At 41.1% G+C, this 17721-nt stretch overlaps 1 protein-coding gene across 7 annotated transcripts in view; it reads right to left on the bottom strand.

The window, feature by feature from the left end:
* The window catches only part of LOC131131043 (serine/threonine-protein kinase WNK1-like), a 30252-nt gene extending 12793 nt beyond the window's left edge, over positions 1-17459 (bottom strand). For 2 of the 7 annotated variants that reach the window (XM_058075335.1, XM_058075340.1), the window contains exons 1-5: positions 17202-17459; positions 13426-14601; positions 2452-2624; positions 2098-2318; positions 421-578 (exon numbers count right to left, since the gene is read on the bottom strand). In XM_058075335.1, coding sequence (XP_057931318.1) covers positions 421-578; positions 2098-2318; positions 2452-2624; positions 13426-14202 — 1329 coding nt within the window. In that variant the 5' untranslated portion in view covers positions 14203-14601; positions 17202-17459. Of the gene's footprint in view, positions 1-420; positions 579-2097; positions 2319-2451; positions 2625-13425; positions 14602-16497; positions 16750-16868; positions 17027-17201 lie in introns of those variants that run through there. The other 5 variants (XM_058075341.1, XM_058075342.1, XM_058075336.1 and 2 more) reach the window with 4 other exon arrangements.
* Between the last annotated feature and the right edge of the window lie 262 nt (positions 17460-17721).

Below are 17721 nucleotides of genomic sequence, written 5' to 3'. Positions count from 1 at the left end.
TTTAGTTTGCCTCTCCAGGTCACACATGGAAGAATGACAACTGATAGAAATATGACATTTGAAATCCTTTGGCGGTTACTGCTCTTCGGCAATCGCCATAAGAGAAAGATTAGTCACTTGGGAAAATAAAGCCATGCTTGTTCAGCCCTCTTATCAGCTAACCATGCCAGGAGTCCACATACACACACTGCAATTAAGAGGCAAGCACACAAAAAAAGACATAATAAGGGGCTTGTTGGCCATTTATGCTAAGACGTTTTACAGGTTATGAAATGCGGAATTGACCTATTCACTCAAAAATGTAAAAAAAAGGTGGCACTAAAACAGAGCCAATTTGGGAAAAGACATTGATTCCAGACTGGGACAATAGACTTCTTGGCACAGGGAGGGTGGACATGGAGGTCTAACAAGAAGACTTACACTGGTCACTCTGCGGTAGATCTGTGCAGCATTCTGGCACTCTGAGTAAGGGTACTCGGAGGTGGCCATCTCCAGCATGCACATTCCAAAGGCATACACATCCACTGACTCGTCGTACTTCTCCTCATACATCTCAGGCGCCATGAACTCAGGAGTACCTTAAATCAAAACAACTATTCAGAACTCTCTCTTCCTTACTGACAGAGTGGGCTTCTCACAACCCACTGCCCCTTCTCTGCTCCTCCAAACCCATGAAAAGGGGTTGAGGAATGAGGAAGGAGGACGGGAAGGGTGACCGGCCACCGATGTCTCCTGGGGTAGGACCTGCGAGGTTGGAAGTTGGAAGAGAGAGAAGAGAGAAAAGGGGGAAGGAAGGCAAAACAAAAAAAGGAGGGAGAAACCAAACTCAGTTAAGACTGTAGAGAAGAGGGCACATGTTTGTCTGTGTAGGACCTTCAATTTTGTAATAGGAACATTGGTCTGAGGTAACTGATGTGCAAAACGCCACACCTTAATGCCCAAATGGCAGTTATTGCTTTTCAATTTGACAGTAGCTAACATGCAAAATTACAATTCATTCAAAAGTATTGTCAAAGTTTGAGAAACACGACCAGCTATGGAAATAACTTCTGTCGAGACCTTGCCTTCAAACCACATTTGCGTTGTCTGTTATTAACACTTACCTTTAAGCGTCTGACTTACCAGCTCTACTTGGCCTGCAGATTTAAAATGTTATTCACGGTCAAGGCTGAGAGAAGCATCTCCCATAGCTAGTTACCGTTTCCAACAGAGTGTCCCTGAACATCAGCTACAAGTTAATAACGTATCAATTCACATTCAATTTTAGGTCTTACACAGAAAAACGTTAATTTGAATGTAATTTTTGGTTTGGGTTCAAATTGATGTGTGTTCCAGCACACTGTCAAGACTTACCAGGCCCAAAACAGTTCATACTTTTCTTCATTGACCAGCAGTACCCTATTTATTCCAAACAGCAGAATGGGGCACAGCTGTAGCTAGAGCCTACATTTTAAGCAAAAAAGGCTAACAAGAGAGAAAGTGGCAGAGCGTTCCCTGGGTACGAACGACAGAAAAACAATCTGCAGTCCTGGAATCTTTTTAAAAGACAGCAAGAGACAAACACTAGCGGGGTTGGGGGTTGGGGAGGGGACCTGTTGAGGCAAACCCATAGAACAGATGTGTTAAACATGATGTGTCTACCCGGCAAACAGACCACATATTTCCAAACCACAGAACAAAACCAGTCAGTCTGAGACAGAAGCAACGGCCATACCTTTAGCCATGGCCAGGTTAGCCTGCAAGAAGGCATAACAACTAGTAATATTATTGTTTAACAGAAGGAGGAAAATTAGGCGCAACTTACATTCAGTAGATGCCTGGAAAAAACAAGTATTGTGTAGACTTCATCGTGAGTGAAATCCCTGTGGTAATCTACCTAAGATTACCACAGTAATTGGCCTCCATTTGAGCTGTGGTTTGAGAGACAGCTTGAAACGCTGTGGTCTGTTTTTGAACCACATCGTCAATAAACATAAGTCCGAAATACCCTCGTTTAGACACGGTCATTTTCAGTGTAAAACATATCATGATGCCAGAAACAGCACTGCCCCGCAGCAAGAGAAGCACAAGGAGGTAGAAATGACTAGTGAGTCGTACCTATGACACTCTTTGCAAAGGATGCACGCTTCAGTGTGGCCAGTCCGAGGTCTCCAATTTTTACGGATCCCGTTGGGCCCGTGATGAAAATGTTGTCGCACTTAAGGTCCCGGTGGATAATGGGAGGTGCACGAGTATGAAGAAAGTGGAGTCCCTTGAGAATCTGTCTACACCAGCTCCGCAGCACTTTAATTTTCATCACCTTGAACCTCTTTAGATATCTGTATTGAAAAAACAATATATAATATATAAATATTCTTAAAATCTGTTGTAAAAGCTAGTGCATTCATTCAACCAAATTTAAAACATCATCAGATCATATTGAATTAACTCAAAAGTTTCATGAGCACATACGTTTTGAGTGTGCCAGACGTCATCAGCTCAGTGACCAGAACAATGCACTTCTTTCCCTTGGAGGGTCCCTCCCAGGAGTCGTAAAAGCGGACAATGTTGGGATGTTGCAATCCTTTTAACATACCCGCTTCCTCTTTAAAGCGCTGCCGCTCCGTCTTTGACAGTTTTCGGTCCTGTAGGGAGTCATAGCAGAGGAAACACTTGAGACTTGACAGAAGACAATTACCAAGGAGCTGTTCTACTAGCCACAGCTTAGTCATTAATTACTGCATTTTGGTAGGGCTGGCTTAGGGCTGGGTGATATATCCATATTTTTGAAATATCGATAAGCACAATATCTTAAGCACGATATCAAAAACAAGCATATCGTTCATATCGATAGACACGATTTGATGCAGAGGTCTCATGTTTGAAGATGGCGCCGCCCATATGCTAGCTAGTTACTGCAGCTTTTTTATTGTTAAATAGTGCTTTATTTGTTAGTCCCTTATTGTTTTTTGTGCCATACGGACCCTTTAAGCAAGTGTGCAGCTATGGATGCTCATCTTGTTACGTTTGTAGCTTGCTGCTTGCTCCAGTGTTTACACTAGGGAGCAGCTGTTAGCTTTGAGCATCCCTTCGCTATGCCGAGCGATCGGATATCGCTGCGGAGAAAGGGAGGAGGAGAGACTGCATAGCAGGACTGGACAGCAAAAAAGTTGCTGTATAAAGATGGTATCCACTATGTTTACTGTCATGGGAAACGTGAGATAGCACCAACCCTGCTACAAAGGCTACCATGAGTGTAGCATGATTGCACATTATATTGAACTTTTTCCATATTTATTTAAAAAACAGAATATACCATTTTATGTCAGCAGCTATTTTCCAATATCATTTACATTTTCATGAAACCGTGCACACATATTTGGCTATGACTTTTGTCTAAATTCAGTGTGTTAGTGTGTCTGTGGAGAGTTACATCCCGATGTCCGTGTTACTACAAACACAGGCTCTGCAAATATGTACAGATTACTCATATGTGACTTTACTCATCTATATACACCAGTCACTATGACCTATTTATCATTGCACTAAAATTAATATATCTGCAATATGTCTGCTCCTGCATATGCTCCTGTGCAATACTATGTGTATATTTTGGATATCTTATATAAATCTTGTATATATCTTGTTAAATTGTCTTTTTTACTCTACTTTTATATACTTTTTTTTTTTAACTTGACTACTGCACTGAAAGGAGAAGCTCTCCAATGTCGTTGTACATCTTGTATAATGACAATAAAGGCCATTCCATTCCATTATACAGCAGGAGAAGCCGCTCGCATTGGCCGGGTCAGAGGCATTCATGCCATCTCGCCGTACGTCCACGGAGTTTGGCTGTGGGAGGAGCCGCCGCTGTGGCGGCCAATGTACTTTTAAACTCCAGATGTGTTACCTCCCCTGTGTTACCCTTGCGAGCTGGTTTTTCGGCGTGCACACAATAATTTGCATTCCAGTTTTCTTCCTAGGGCTTTGCGTGCTGTCTGCGGGATGAAGCTCCCCCCTTACATTTTTTGTAGAAAAGGTACATGTGTCCTATTTTCACACAAATGTACAATCCAGAAAGAAATGTTTAATTCGCCATTTACTGCTGTTGAACGCGGTATTAATCCAGTGATGGCTTGCTAAAATGTCACAAAACTAAACTAAAATGTAACAAAGCCTACATTAGTTTGGTGTAATATAATAGGCCAGTAGTGAAAAAAGAATGTGGCTAAAAGACACTGAACCAAAAGGAATGTGTTGGGTTTTGTCTTGGATTCCACACTAACCAAAATGAGAGCTGTACCACAGGATTGCGACAAAACAAGAGGCATAAAAGAATGAATCAACCAATTTTCAATTTACATATTCTTAAAAATATTCTGGCACAAACCACAAACCTTACTGTATGTAGTAAGTTTAAAAAAAGCATCACCACCACTATGAGTAGGCCAAATCAGTGTATGGCCTACATTGATTTTGTATGTTATTTACAGCACTGGAATGCAAGTTATTCTCCACAGTAACAATAATGGTAAGGCATGAGAATGAATTGTATGGCAAAGCTACAAAGGAAATAACTCACCAAGGCCTACATTCACACCAATGCAAGAGTTGGACAAACAAGCAATCTGATAGCATTTGATAATATGAATAAAAGCTCAATGTCTTTTGTAGGATCTAGCCTTCATAAATTTCTCACCACATAAATAGAAGCTAACAATACTACTGGCTTTGGGATGTTGAGGGTCGGCAGTGCACCAAAAAATCTGGAATGTGTATAACCGCCCTTCTCAAATTTCTCGACTAATTCCTGGCGTGACCTACATTTACAACATAGCAGAACTTTAGAGGAAGAAACATAGACCAGCAAGACAGGCCCACTGAGTACCCACAGCCAAGGACCTCCCCCGAATATCCCAAGAGACCTGGCAAATGGCCAGGCTGTCCAGGAAATTCAAACCACGAGTGAGTGGCGAATGAGCTTTGACCTATGTGTGTGAAACAGAAAACTTTCAACTCTGATTCATCTCTTCGCTTCTGCCTTTGGTACTTCAAAGCAAAAATAAATAAAAGCAAAAAAAATAATGAGCCATTTGTAAAAATCTGCAGGTCAGAATTGACGCTGACTAATAATGTGTACTTTGACCCACTGACCTACTTTTCACAGTGTTTATCTTGGGGAAAAGCGGTTCCTCTTTCTTGTTCTGCACACCATGCGATGACAAGCCATGTCAAACACCCACAGCACACACAGGATCAGGGTTGCAAAATAAGCCCAAGCTGCCCAATTAATGACTATGTTTTGTCTATCAGCACACTAAGTGCAGTAAAATGTTATTGAATTTAATCAAATGATTTTGTGACAAAATCCGAATTGTTTATCAGTGTAGCCTTAAAGTGGACCACTTATACAAATGGTGTGATTATTTGAAAACAAGCTATCCTACTATTCAGATATTTGTGCTACTTAAAACTCCTGTGAATGCCCGCTTAGGAGAACGGTCGAGCTGTATAGCAGAAGAGAAAAATGCTTCTAGGCAAAAGCCATCATAAATAACCCAACAACCCTAAAAATAGATAAGTGGAAAAAAACTATCACATTGAGGGATGGCTCTGTCAGGTTCCTGCTCTCAGACTGACACCGAGGGCTAGATTGGGTACAGCCCTGAGGGCAACATTAGCAGAGATGTGGCTAAGACACCATGTTGGAGGGTTTAATCCTAAAATATTACTGGGTTATTGCATGTGTATAATGTACGTCATGGGTGGCACATGGCAATGAGGTCAAAGATTAGTGCAACCGTCTGTCAAACTGTCGACAACATGACGAATCAAGGTCATTTCACAACTGGCACTGTGACATTATTATTACATGTGCTTATCAGGGGGCAGTGATGGAAACTAATCATGGCACACCTTTAGTGTCAACGCAACCAAACGTGTTGTAATGTGGATTGGCAGTTAAATATCACAGTGAAAATGATGGTGTAATGATTCAAAACGTTAGCATTCAAATTGCACTGGCATCCCATGAAAACACTCGTTTTAATGTCAGGCAGTGTTTAGCTTATTTTTACAAGTGTGATCCATATTAATATTTATTTAAAAAACAATGCGTGAGGCACATTATAAACTGCTTTTCATTAAAACCTCAGTCAGCAAAGATTGTTTTATTGTCCAATATTAAAGATAAACTTGTTTTTACAGTTATCAAAGCGATGGGCTGGGTGGACTAGAACAGAAGATGTTAGTACTTCCCGCTGTGAGTTTAAAGTGCCACACGTTTGCAGAGTGTGAAGTGACGCTTCACACCCTGCAAACAAACGCCACAACAAATTATAGTATTGTTCGTAAACCCCGGAGCTACGCATCCGGAAGTTTTCAGGAGCGCTTGAGAGTGTGATCACAGCCAAGTGACCATACCTAGAGAAGGGCTGGGGGTGGAGTAAATTAAACTGACCGTTTAGGGTCGAAAGCAGGAAATAAATTGAAATACAGCAAAAGAGGTGCAGAACCTGGACGATCTAGAAAGCTTTCTGTGTGGGTTATCCTGTGTAGCTGCTCTGTAGGAGTCCACAACCCAATACAAAGCGTAAAAAATTAGCACAGTGGGTTCCATTCAAGAATTGCTGGATTGCAAGTGGGTTTCAAATTCGTGGGTAATGCAGTGTGAAGCAAGTCGAGTACTTCATTTGTCGCACTGCCTGCTGCTAAAATGTGGGAAAAGACAGCAAAATGCTGTTGGAGCTTATTGTGAGGCACCATGATTCCTTGTTTTACATCTTAATGTTAACTGTCATTAGCTTATGTTGACACTTTACTGACAGGTGTGTTTGACCTAAAGAGGTCTGTACTTCTGTCTTCTATAACATGTCACATTTAACAGGCAAATGGAAGAGTATAAATGAGAGAAGCCACTGGGTCATATAACATGTATGGACGGATGCAAGCAACCAGCTGGACAGGCAGCTATAGACATCTCCAGGGGATGCCTGGGGGTTTTCTTCTTCCTGGCAACTACAGGGTAGAAAAGGACATGAGTCAAGACGGATGAGAGGGAGGGTGGGGAAGAGGGGAAGAGAAGGGAATCCCCCAACTTGTACACCTCCTGACTTGGTTGACCTACTTACTGTGCAAATCCAACACAACTCAATGGGTTAAGAAAGATGGAGTTGTGCAATTTTTGGAAAAACTAAGTTATTAGCAGTTTGAGGAAGAATACACGAGTATGGAAACTACCAAATAGTTACGACAACATTCCTTTCGGCCTACGAAATGGGTTTTTCAAAGTGGCAGAGTGATCCTCCCTGCAGAGAACTTAACACATTGGAGGGCCTCCACTCCACACCAAAAGATTGATTTTCTGGAGCAAATTGTGTGGAGCCTTCCGCTCACCCCAGACCATTGGAACAACAAAATAATTTAGCCTTTGACATATTTTCTCAAGCTGCTGCCTCCCACCTCCTCTAAAATGTACTGATTTTCAGGATCTTAAGTCTCCCTTAGATATCTAGGTGCCTTTGGACATAAGAGAACATTAATTGGCCTGTCGTTTGGGTTATAACATACTTAGTCGTGTCACTACTCCAGGCAAAGCATAGCATAACTGTCACCAACTGTTGTGTGTAATGAGCATTAAACACCTGACACGCCTGCCTGTGTTGCCCCTTGACCGTTTTCTTTTAAAAGACAATTCCAAAGGCTCTCAGATCAAAAACCTGTTAGACTTGTTACATTAGCATATGTGCACTCGGCTGCAGCTTCCTGGTGGCACCAGGGCAGCGAATATATCAAGCTGATTGATTTCTGCATCACCAATTACAGCATAAAAAAAAGGATTCAATTAACTATAAGATGTAAGACAACTATAAAATAAGTTTCATCCAGTTAATGCAATGTTTGAATTAATGTTATTGCTTGAAATCTTAAAAACAACAACAACAAACTTGGAAGTTGATTGTATGCTTACAAGTGTGTTGCGATATCTGCATAAATATCAGGATGTACGCATGTCTAAGGAAATGAAAAATGACTTGGGGTAATCATGGGACAGCTTTAACCACCATGTGAGGGGATTTTAGCTTCTCGTATAGCTGGAAAGCCTCCAGCGATGAAGACTAGTTGAACACCAGGCATTTAGAGTGTCATGTTTCCATGTCCATGTTTCAGTACACATCAAGCACATGACACAAACCTGATTATGATTAAAGGTAAATGCATATCAACACTACAGTACAATTAATCAGCATAAAAATAATCAATACATGAAAAAGTGGGTTAGATTTGGAGGTCCTGCTGCCTAAAAAGGGCCCATTGAAACCATTTCCCCCCAAATTCATTTTTTTTCCCCATTTACATTTTTTTTAGAATTCAGTTTTTTACCTTTTACACTAATTTTACCAACAGAGAGTCTACTTCCCTCAGTGCTAAAGACAATCTTGGTAAAAGATTGTCCTTACTTCACTCAGTACTTGCATGACGTCAATGGTAGGGCCGCAACCAAAGATTATGTTAATAACCGATTAATCCGAGGATTATTTGATTAATCGATCAGATTTAAAAAAAAATACAAATTTCTAATTTCCACCTCTTGGTAGCAATTCTTTAAGAACATGAGTGCACTCTTCCATCCATCTTCTGTACCGCTTATCCTCACAAGGGTCGCGGGCATGCTGGAGCCTATCCCTTTATGGTCAAGTTGTGAAGCGCATAGCAAGATTATATGGGATGCGCTGGACAGGCACAGCCATAGCCTTTTGTAATTTCAGTTTTACCACTAGGTTCTGTATATACGCATGATAAAAGTTGCGCATAAATGTTTGCGGAGGAATGTATGCACACCCTACCCACACATGTCTGCAGGTTTGCTTTGTAAGGTATCAGAAAGAGCCAAAAATGTTGATTGCAAGCTGATGTGTGTGACTATCTTGTTTAGCCTGAAACACAAAATAGGTCTGTTCTCATGGATGACTGAAAATATTCAAAAAGAAGTCACTTGAGTGGCTAAAATCAGGATATTTAGGGTACATTTTAAAAATAATTGATTATCAAAATCACAGATTAATTGTTGCGGCTCTAGACAGTGGGCATCGTAACAGATTTTACATTAAAATTACATTAAAGTGATCAAACAATACAGCCTGAGTCGCACACACAGCCACGCTCTGCTAAAACTAACCGGGCTAGCTCATTCATGCTTCAAGAAAGTTTTTTGCCAACTTTCGCCAGTTTTCAGGTTGCCATATTGACATGTTTAGTTCAGGCGGGTGTGGGTTAGTGTTTGTGATGGGATTCCACCACTATTCAGCAGGTCTGCCTGGGAAATACTTCCCCAAATCAATGTTCCTTCTCCTCACAATGACAGCATTCATTTCACATTCGGTCAATTTCTTCAAGATCTAAACAGTAGGTTCTGTTAATCAGTGAATTTTGTGATTCCATAAATGTTAACATGATAGGGCCGTTCATATAGAGATTCTTCAAAACATAAAAAAAGATCTTGACTAGTTTTGTAATCGAGGTATTCAAATTACCCAAATCGTTGCAGCCCCAATGCAGTCACGTATACAAATCATAATGTAGGAACTGTAACCTAGAAGGCATTCGTGCTAAAGAAAAAAACAAGCGTGTGAGGCGGTGTGATAGCACAGAAACAGGCCTTGGCAAGCCAGCCTGCTGTGCTTTACACAGGAGATTCTTCTGTCAGGAATGTGACCCATTTTACATTCACACAAGCATCCAGAGAATGAACGCACTGGGCATGCGCGCTGTCGCTGCTGTGTGTGTGTGTGTGTGTGTGTGTGTGTGTGTGTGTGGAGGGGGAGGGGCACGTGCCTGTAATCTTCACATTGTTCTGAAGTGCGCATGTGAAGCTGTGCTTGTATATCTACTGCTGCCGTTGCTCTCTCTCATGACGACGCTGAGAGCGTGACAGGAAAAGCAAACAATCATGTGGTGAGTGAGGTCAAACCTTGCTGAGGGCTATATAGCTGCCTCAGCTGGACACGGAGCAGAAAGCTACTTTTTAAAAACATACCCATCACATTTTGCTTCTGTTAATTTGGTCTGAATCTATTTCAAAATGCCAGTTCACTTAAAAAGACAGCAATTACATTAACAGGCTTATTATAAGTTCCTGGGGGCCAGAATATTTTTATGAGATTAAACACCTATATTAAACACCTATAGCCAAATCAACATAAAGTATTATTATTAATTCATAACATATTTCAACATGGAGTTTGTCCGTTAGTAAATCAGTATGGGAAATTACAATCATGAGCAATTATCAGGGCAACAAGTCGAACCTTGGCTGCAGTCCAGTGATTCCACATGACTTTTAGTCAAAGAAGCATTCAGTGCACAATCTGTTGGATAATATCCCGTTTTGACCAATTTCCCAGGATTCTGAGACCAACACAAGGGAAATGTCAGGTGTTCTTTTGCTGCACACCATGTGAAACAATGAAAAAAGGAAATGCAAGTCCGAGGGGGAAGTGACAGAGGCTGTTGCTCAGGTAACTGTCAAAGGAAATAGTCTTGGCTCCATGCCATTATAGCAAATTACTATTGGACTACTTGATTTATTTTAGGTTTTTGTTTTGTTTTAAATAGAACTGGATTGTCTGGGGCAGCAAGTGTGAGGCATCAGAAGACGACAGAGAGGTACAGTGGTTTGAGAAACACAAAATTCCAAACCTTGTGTTTGAATGCAAAATGAACTGCAGTTTAATTCCTAGTGAGAAAATAAACAAGTCTGGGGTCAGCATAAAACACTACAAAGAATGCTCCAGAAAATCAGTTTTTCAGGGCGTAAGGGAAGCTGCAACCGTTTGTGACGTACTTTTATTGAAGTAGAGCACACTTTTTAAAATTGTTGAAGGGACCTATTATGCTAATTTTTCAGCCCTTTGTATTGAGTTGTGGACTCCTATAGAGCAGCTACACACAATAACCAGCACAGAAAGCTTTCCAGATCTTCCAGAATCTGCATCTATTCCATAATGGTATAGGAGTTGGTGATAAATGGAAATTTATCTTTTTTTAAATGTGCTTTTCACATACAACCCAGCCCACTCACTGTATGCACACTTTATAATGCTACAGACAACCACTTTTGTTCCCTTACATGCAAAATAAACACCAGCTCGGACACCAATAAATTGTTACTGACTGCTTGCTCTTCTGACTCACAGCCAAGTAATCTTGAAATGGCGTAGAGATTCAGTTTGTCGGCTCGTTCAGCTGAATACTGGCCCATGTTTGCCTCATTAGGAATTAGGAATCTGTTATTTTACTTCCTATATATGCTACACTGCACATAAGGAAGCCCAGCACTCTGTGACATCACAGAGAGCCACTGTTAGGAAAAAAACTCTGAAAGAGCATCCTGCCAAACTTCTTTCAGAGCTTACTTCCACATGCAAAAACCTCATTATCAACAATACAACATTCTAAACGATATAAACGAAAACTAAACGTTTTCTAAACGAAAGCGATATAAAATTTTAATTCAGCAGTCTGTTGTATAAAAAACTATAAAACATAACCCATATAATGAAATACACTCAAATTGTAAAGCATATATAATTGGTTACAAATTGGCTTTCATAACTTTCATAATGGGATGTCAGCCTCTGCACACATTGCTACACATCTTCAACAAACTGTAATGCCTGTGCTTGTGATTAAGGAAGATGTAGTAACTCGTTTATTGTTTGCCAGCAAACAGCGGTTTTATGTGGAAGGCCGCTAGTATGTCCTCTGTATATTGAGAATGTCTATCACAAGTTGGGTGCTTCACGCCTTCACTTAGAACCTGCACACTGTCATCCCACATTGTGAAACACCCTTTACATTAAAGCTGTGAAGATATGCTCATCTAGCCCAAGGCACGTAAGCAACCACACTAGCATGGTAAATGAAGCTAACCCCGGTAGTTTCCACTCCCACTCAGAGGTGCCAGCAACCTTCGCCGGCGTTTATCGCCAGTTCAACACGTTTAGTTCGGTGCAAGACGGGTTCATGTTTTGAGTGAGAACGGTCCGCCACACAAATGGAACATTTCTCTTCAGCATTTCATTCATCTTATGTATCAAAGGCCGCCACTGCGCGCAACTCTGCTTGTTTACGTTCATCATTTATACCAGTATAAGTCATTTTCTTATCATTGGAAGACTAAACTGGGATGTGAAAATACTAATATAATAATAATAAAAATGTGAAATAATAATTGCCCAACCCTACATTTATCGGTCAGAAAAGTGGAAAAATCATAACAGCTCCCCTTTAATGAAAGAAGACGAAAAAACAAAAACAGCATGTCTGCCTCATTCATACATTTAAAATAAAAATAACATCCACACTCGCTGATTCCAAGATGCTGTTTACTCAAGAGAAGCAATCAATTAATCAATAGACAGAGCATTACTGTAGCTGACAGCAGTTAAATATCACCATCATCATGATGGAACGTTTTAAATGCGTGTGTAAAATGTGGGCAGAGGAGCACTAGTATAGTGACGTATAGAAATATAGTGATGAATAATCGTGTGCATACGAACTGCATTGTAATATCACGTATCTTTTTTGGTTTTTTTTTTAATTCGGAAAGTTCCTATGACATGGTTATAACTAGGGCTGCAACTAAATTATTTTCTTAGTCGAATAATCTGAAGATGGTTATTACCAAATCAATATAAACTAAAGACAGTTAGTGGTTTGGTTTGCAACATATCAGAAAAGACACATAATTGTTTTCCGAAGACAAAACTAATGTGTGTGATCATGGAGCAAAAGGTCTGCTTTCATTGATGACTTAAGAAATTTTTAAATATTCACATTTAAGAGGCTGAAACCAGAGGATATTTCCATGTTTAAATCAAAGGATTAAACACATACCAAGATAGCTGTAAATTGGATAATGGATAATTAGTTGCAGCCTTAGTTACCAGTACACAATTTACTACATATGTTCACTGCTTACTAGGTTGTACAACTTGGGAGAACCAACAACTGGAAAGCGGCAAAAAAAAAAAAAAAAAAACACCAGGTGATGTCTTGCGAGACCATCAGGTGATGTATTGCGAGACTTAAACTCTTCTGCTATTTCCATCAGGAATGGGCATTAAAATCTATTAAATCTATATTTAATTGCCCAATCAAATTCCAATTACAGAAATGTAGTCAACTAACCATCCCTAATTTCTATGTTTTTTGTTTGTATTGTGAAGTTGTTGGACATCCAACTGGAATAGGTTTAATTTCAGGTTCAATGATCAGCATCACATATATTTTGGCCATCACTGGTAAGCATCACAAAAACGTTTGTGGCTAACTTTGGAGGTTAGGCGTACGATATAAAATCGAGAAAAATTAAAAGATGATTAACACGTCCTCCATCAGTGATAATGTGCCTGTGATAAAGATTTAAGACTTAAGACTTACCTGCAACTCACACCAAGCCACCTCCACTGTGGTTTCCGTATCCAGGCCCTTGTAGACCGTCTTAAAAGATCCACGTCCGATTTCAATGTCAAACTTCAGGAAACGTCCATCTGGCGAGGTCCCCACAGCTTTTGTCTCGGCTTCCTCAATGTCCTCCTGCACTTTTTTCTCTGCTTCCCTCTGCTCCGCTTCAGCACGAGCTTTGGCGGCGTCCTTGTCCTCTTCCTCACCCTCTCCTTCGTGTGGTACCTTTGCCTCGACGGAGTGGTCTGGTTCAGTTTGACTCAAGTGTGGTGTGGAGTGGGTTTCCACCACCACCTCGGCCTCACAGACATCGTGTGCGATGGCAGACACCTGTTCAAGAGGCACTACGTTCACCTTGGCAATTTCGGGGTCTTTCCGCTCTCCCCCTTCCAGAGACTCGGAGGACTCGTCCTTACGAGACAAACTTGGTTCAATCTGTGGAGGGCGGACGGTGATGGCCTGCTGCCGCTGCGCAGCCGCTTCACGTGGTTGGATGCGCTGAGCAGCAGGTATGGGGATCCTGCTGGGTAGAGGGAGGGCCAGTGCTGTGGCATTGGAGTCACTGATGACGCTGCGACGGAAGAAGCGGTGCTCTGGGTTACAGCGGTCACGCTCCATGGTGTGATGCCGCCGTCTCACTTCTGTCTGGCGGGATTCATTGACCATGGAGTCTGACCCAGAACTGGGACCGTTTCCACTCTTCGCAGGGGGAGCCAGGAACTTCACCATTTTGTCATCAGGCTTTTCCGACATCCCACACAAAAAAAAAAGTACAGGGAGACTAGATCTGAAAATTAGAATAAAAAGACTTCCATGTCGGCTATAGGCTTATATAAGCAGTATCTGGGATCTAAAAAAGAACGTGTCTCAAATGTCCTTCCCTTGTAGTTGAAAGTTGGTCTTTATACACATGGTGCAGAAATTGGAGGTGGATGGGAGGTGTTCTTTTGTACACACCACAGCAGAACACAGAGTACTGATGTTGGTATGCAAATCTCTAAGTCCACGACATCCATTCTGTAACACACAGGTTGCAGTGTCTCTCAATCATAAGGATTTGCTGAAGGGAACAATCAGCCTTCTTATAGATGCCAATCCTTCGCGCTAAGAGCAACTGGTAAAACAATCCTAATTTTCTGCTGTCCAAATTCACTGCAAGAGAACACAAAACATAACAGTAAGATTAAAAAAAAAACATGTCAACAATATGTGAAACAAATATCAGAACAGTGCTTGTTATTTTTTTGTGACATGACAGTAGGCATTTGTTTGCATAAACCAACTTCTCTACTCCTTACTGTGTTTCCTATGCTATTGCTTTTTAATGCAAATGGAACCGGATAAAAGTACACACATACACACACACAGCAACACAATAGGAGGAAAAGATGGACAATACACTACCACCTTGTAATGCTTAATATTAACCAACTCCTATGTGAGCTTGAACCATGTGCTCACAAAACCACTTCAATAAAACCTTCACACACAGTGTGGAAGTCCTGGGTTCGAATCTCGACCTTGGGTATCTCTGTGCAGAGTTTGCATGTTCTCTGTGCCTTGATGGGTTTTCTCCGGGTACTCTGGTTTCCTCCCACATTCCCAAAACATGCATGCTAGGTTAATTGCAGACTGCCAATTGTCCATAGGTCTGTATGTGATTGTGAATGATGTTATGTGAATGATGGTATATGTGCCCCGCCATTGGCTGGCAAGAGTGTTCACTCTGCACATTGGTTAAATCAGTTTCATGTTGACATTGGAAATCAGTCTCCGACGCAGTTAGTTTCACTTTGGCAGTTGGATATTCAGCGGTAGTTCAACCTCACTATTCCCAGACAAGTATCATCCAGTTAAATGTTTTATCATGATCAGCCTAATCGCACATGGAATATATATGTGTGTGTCGTTAAAGGAATTTTCCATTAACACGATAACTAATACAAATCCAAAAAATACAAATGTATTCAGGGTCAAATGCATGCTGAGTACAAAAAAAAAATCATATGTTGGCAGGTCTACAATAACATTGTAAGCTCCCTTGCCTCTCACGCCCTGCCAACAGTTCACCGCTTCCCCCAGGGGGGCCTGCCCTACTATTTGAGAAGTACTGCCACAGGCAGAAGCACTGCCATAAGCCATTGACCATTTGTCCAACAATAATAAACCTTTAGAGTATCTGGGTACCCATGGGGGTGCAACAAATGTCATTTACAGCCATGTCTAATGAAAGAATATAAATTGACAAAATACTATAAACAGCTCGCAATATGATCCAGTGCATTCTGACAACCACTGCACACAACCCCAGCAACAATAAACATTTGGAAACTTGACCTTACTACCAATTTAAAACAGTAATGTTAATCCTAACTGATATTTGAATTTTAACCTCATTCCATATGCAAACACCTTATTTTGTTTTATTTAGGTAAAAAAAAATCAACATCCAATGCACCAGATTGGAGCACAGCTTTGGTAGAGGCGCATTAAACTTGTTGACAGCTGCTTGCTGCTTGTTGTTGAAGATCTCAAATTGGAGGTGTGTCTAAACAATTAAACAAATACATCAGCTTTCCAGTGCATTTTGGCAACAACTGCAAGAAAAAAAATTACAATAACGTACACTTTGCAAGCTTGCCATGGCTATCCAAATGTGTAATGACATACATTGACTGTCTTAACACCTGAATATTAACCTCAGTCTGCATGCGTGTAACTTATTTTGTGCAGAACAGCAAACGTCCAAAGCACCAGATTGCCACGATTAATAGATTAGGTCGAGGCATGTTTAACTAGTTACCAGCTGCTTTCAAGTCGTCGGTTAAGATCTCAAATGAGGGAAGGTGTAATTAAGATTATCGCAATGAATTAATCGCCCTAATAGCACTTAACCATAATGCTGCGCAAGGGGAATAAAATATTGTTTCTGGCAGTGCAGACATTTAGGAGCGTTTGCCCAATAGTGTGCCGCGTGTTTATATACAGACTCATTGGCAAAAGGTTTGCTAATTGTTCAACAATTAGTTGCCCATTAGTGTTGCTTACCTTGTTTTCAGCACAGACTATAACCGGTAATGGTGAAACGTACAATACTAATAATAAAGAGCAGCAGTGTTCTTCCAAATCTGTCATGCTACCAACAGAGCAGTCGTCGTTATGCACCACACGTCGTCGTTCTTTATGTGACGAAAATAAACAAACATTTCAAAGACATAAAAGCACGGCGCATCGGTCTCTTTGTTAGCTTCCTAGCATAGAGGCTAGTTAGCTTGTACAAGCTAATCCAGTCCGGCCTAACCAGCAAAACGTCACGTCGCGTATTTTAAAACAGGATGCCCCCCGTTGTTAGCATGTAGCATTGCTATTATATGACGACTGTAAATGTAGCCATGTGTGTAATTAATCGATGCCTTTACCATGTCCGCGTCCAGCTTCCATCCCTGGATGAACACCATAAACGCCGGTATATTCGCCCGGTGTGACGCCGGTTGGATAGCTACCGGGAACAGTGACAACTACCGTCACTTTACGTTAGCCAGCATGCTAACCTTAGCTAGGCGGGTCTTGCAGATGGCCCCAACAGCTAGACCCGCCCCCCTGTCGGCCCCCGAACGTCTCAGCGTACCTATATTTTGAGATTTTCTTTTTAAATACACCTATTGGAGCCTAAAAGTACTGTTATTTTAACAAATAGTTGCTGATATGTCATCGTAAATTCAGCTTTACTATCCCGGGAGACGGCGACCTACCTCCTCACCTCACATCCACAGCATAACTGACATCCACCGGCGTTGAAATTGTCCTTCGCAGCGGAAGTCCTCTTCGCTCGTATAAAAATGATTACATGGTGGTAGATGGCTAAAAAATGCGGCACCAGTTTCCATCAAATAACCGACAAATTACGCTGTTGCGTCGTCCCGCGTTCAAATACAACATATAACAGCAACGCAGTTCCTTCGGGATTGACGAAGAAACGGGGCTTTCCTACCGCGCATGCGCGGCTGCCCAATGAACTCACAACCAGCGCGCGTGCACACATTCGAATCTGAGGGGAGATTAGTAGCATTGCTGGTAATTTACGAAAATTTTTCTGAGCAAAAATGTAAAACCATTAGTGCTATTAATTACTTTTCTAAAATACTGCAGCAAGTACTAATTTACATTATTTTTAAGTGGTCTTATTGAGTGTTAATTGCACATTAGACTCGCACCAGAAACAAAATCCTAGGAGACAAAACAATGGCAGGCGAACTGAATTAAATAAAAACG

Source organism: Doryrhamphus excisus, chromosome 6 (genome assembly GCF_030265055.1).
Source record: "Doryrhamphus excisus isolate RoL2022-K1 chromosome 6, RoL_Dexc_1.0, whole genome shotgun sequence".
Lineage (NCBI taxonomy): Eukaryota > Metazoa > Chordata > Actinopteri > Syngnathiformes > Syngnathidae > Doryrhamphus > Doryrhamphus excisus.
This window is presented reverse-complemented; position numbering and strand designations above follow the sequence as displayed.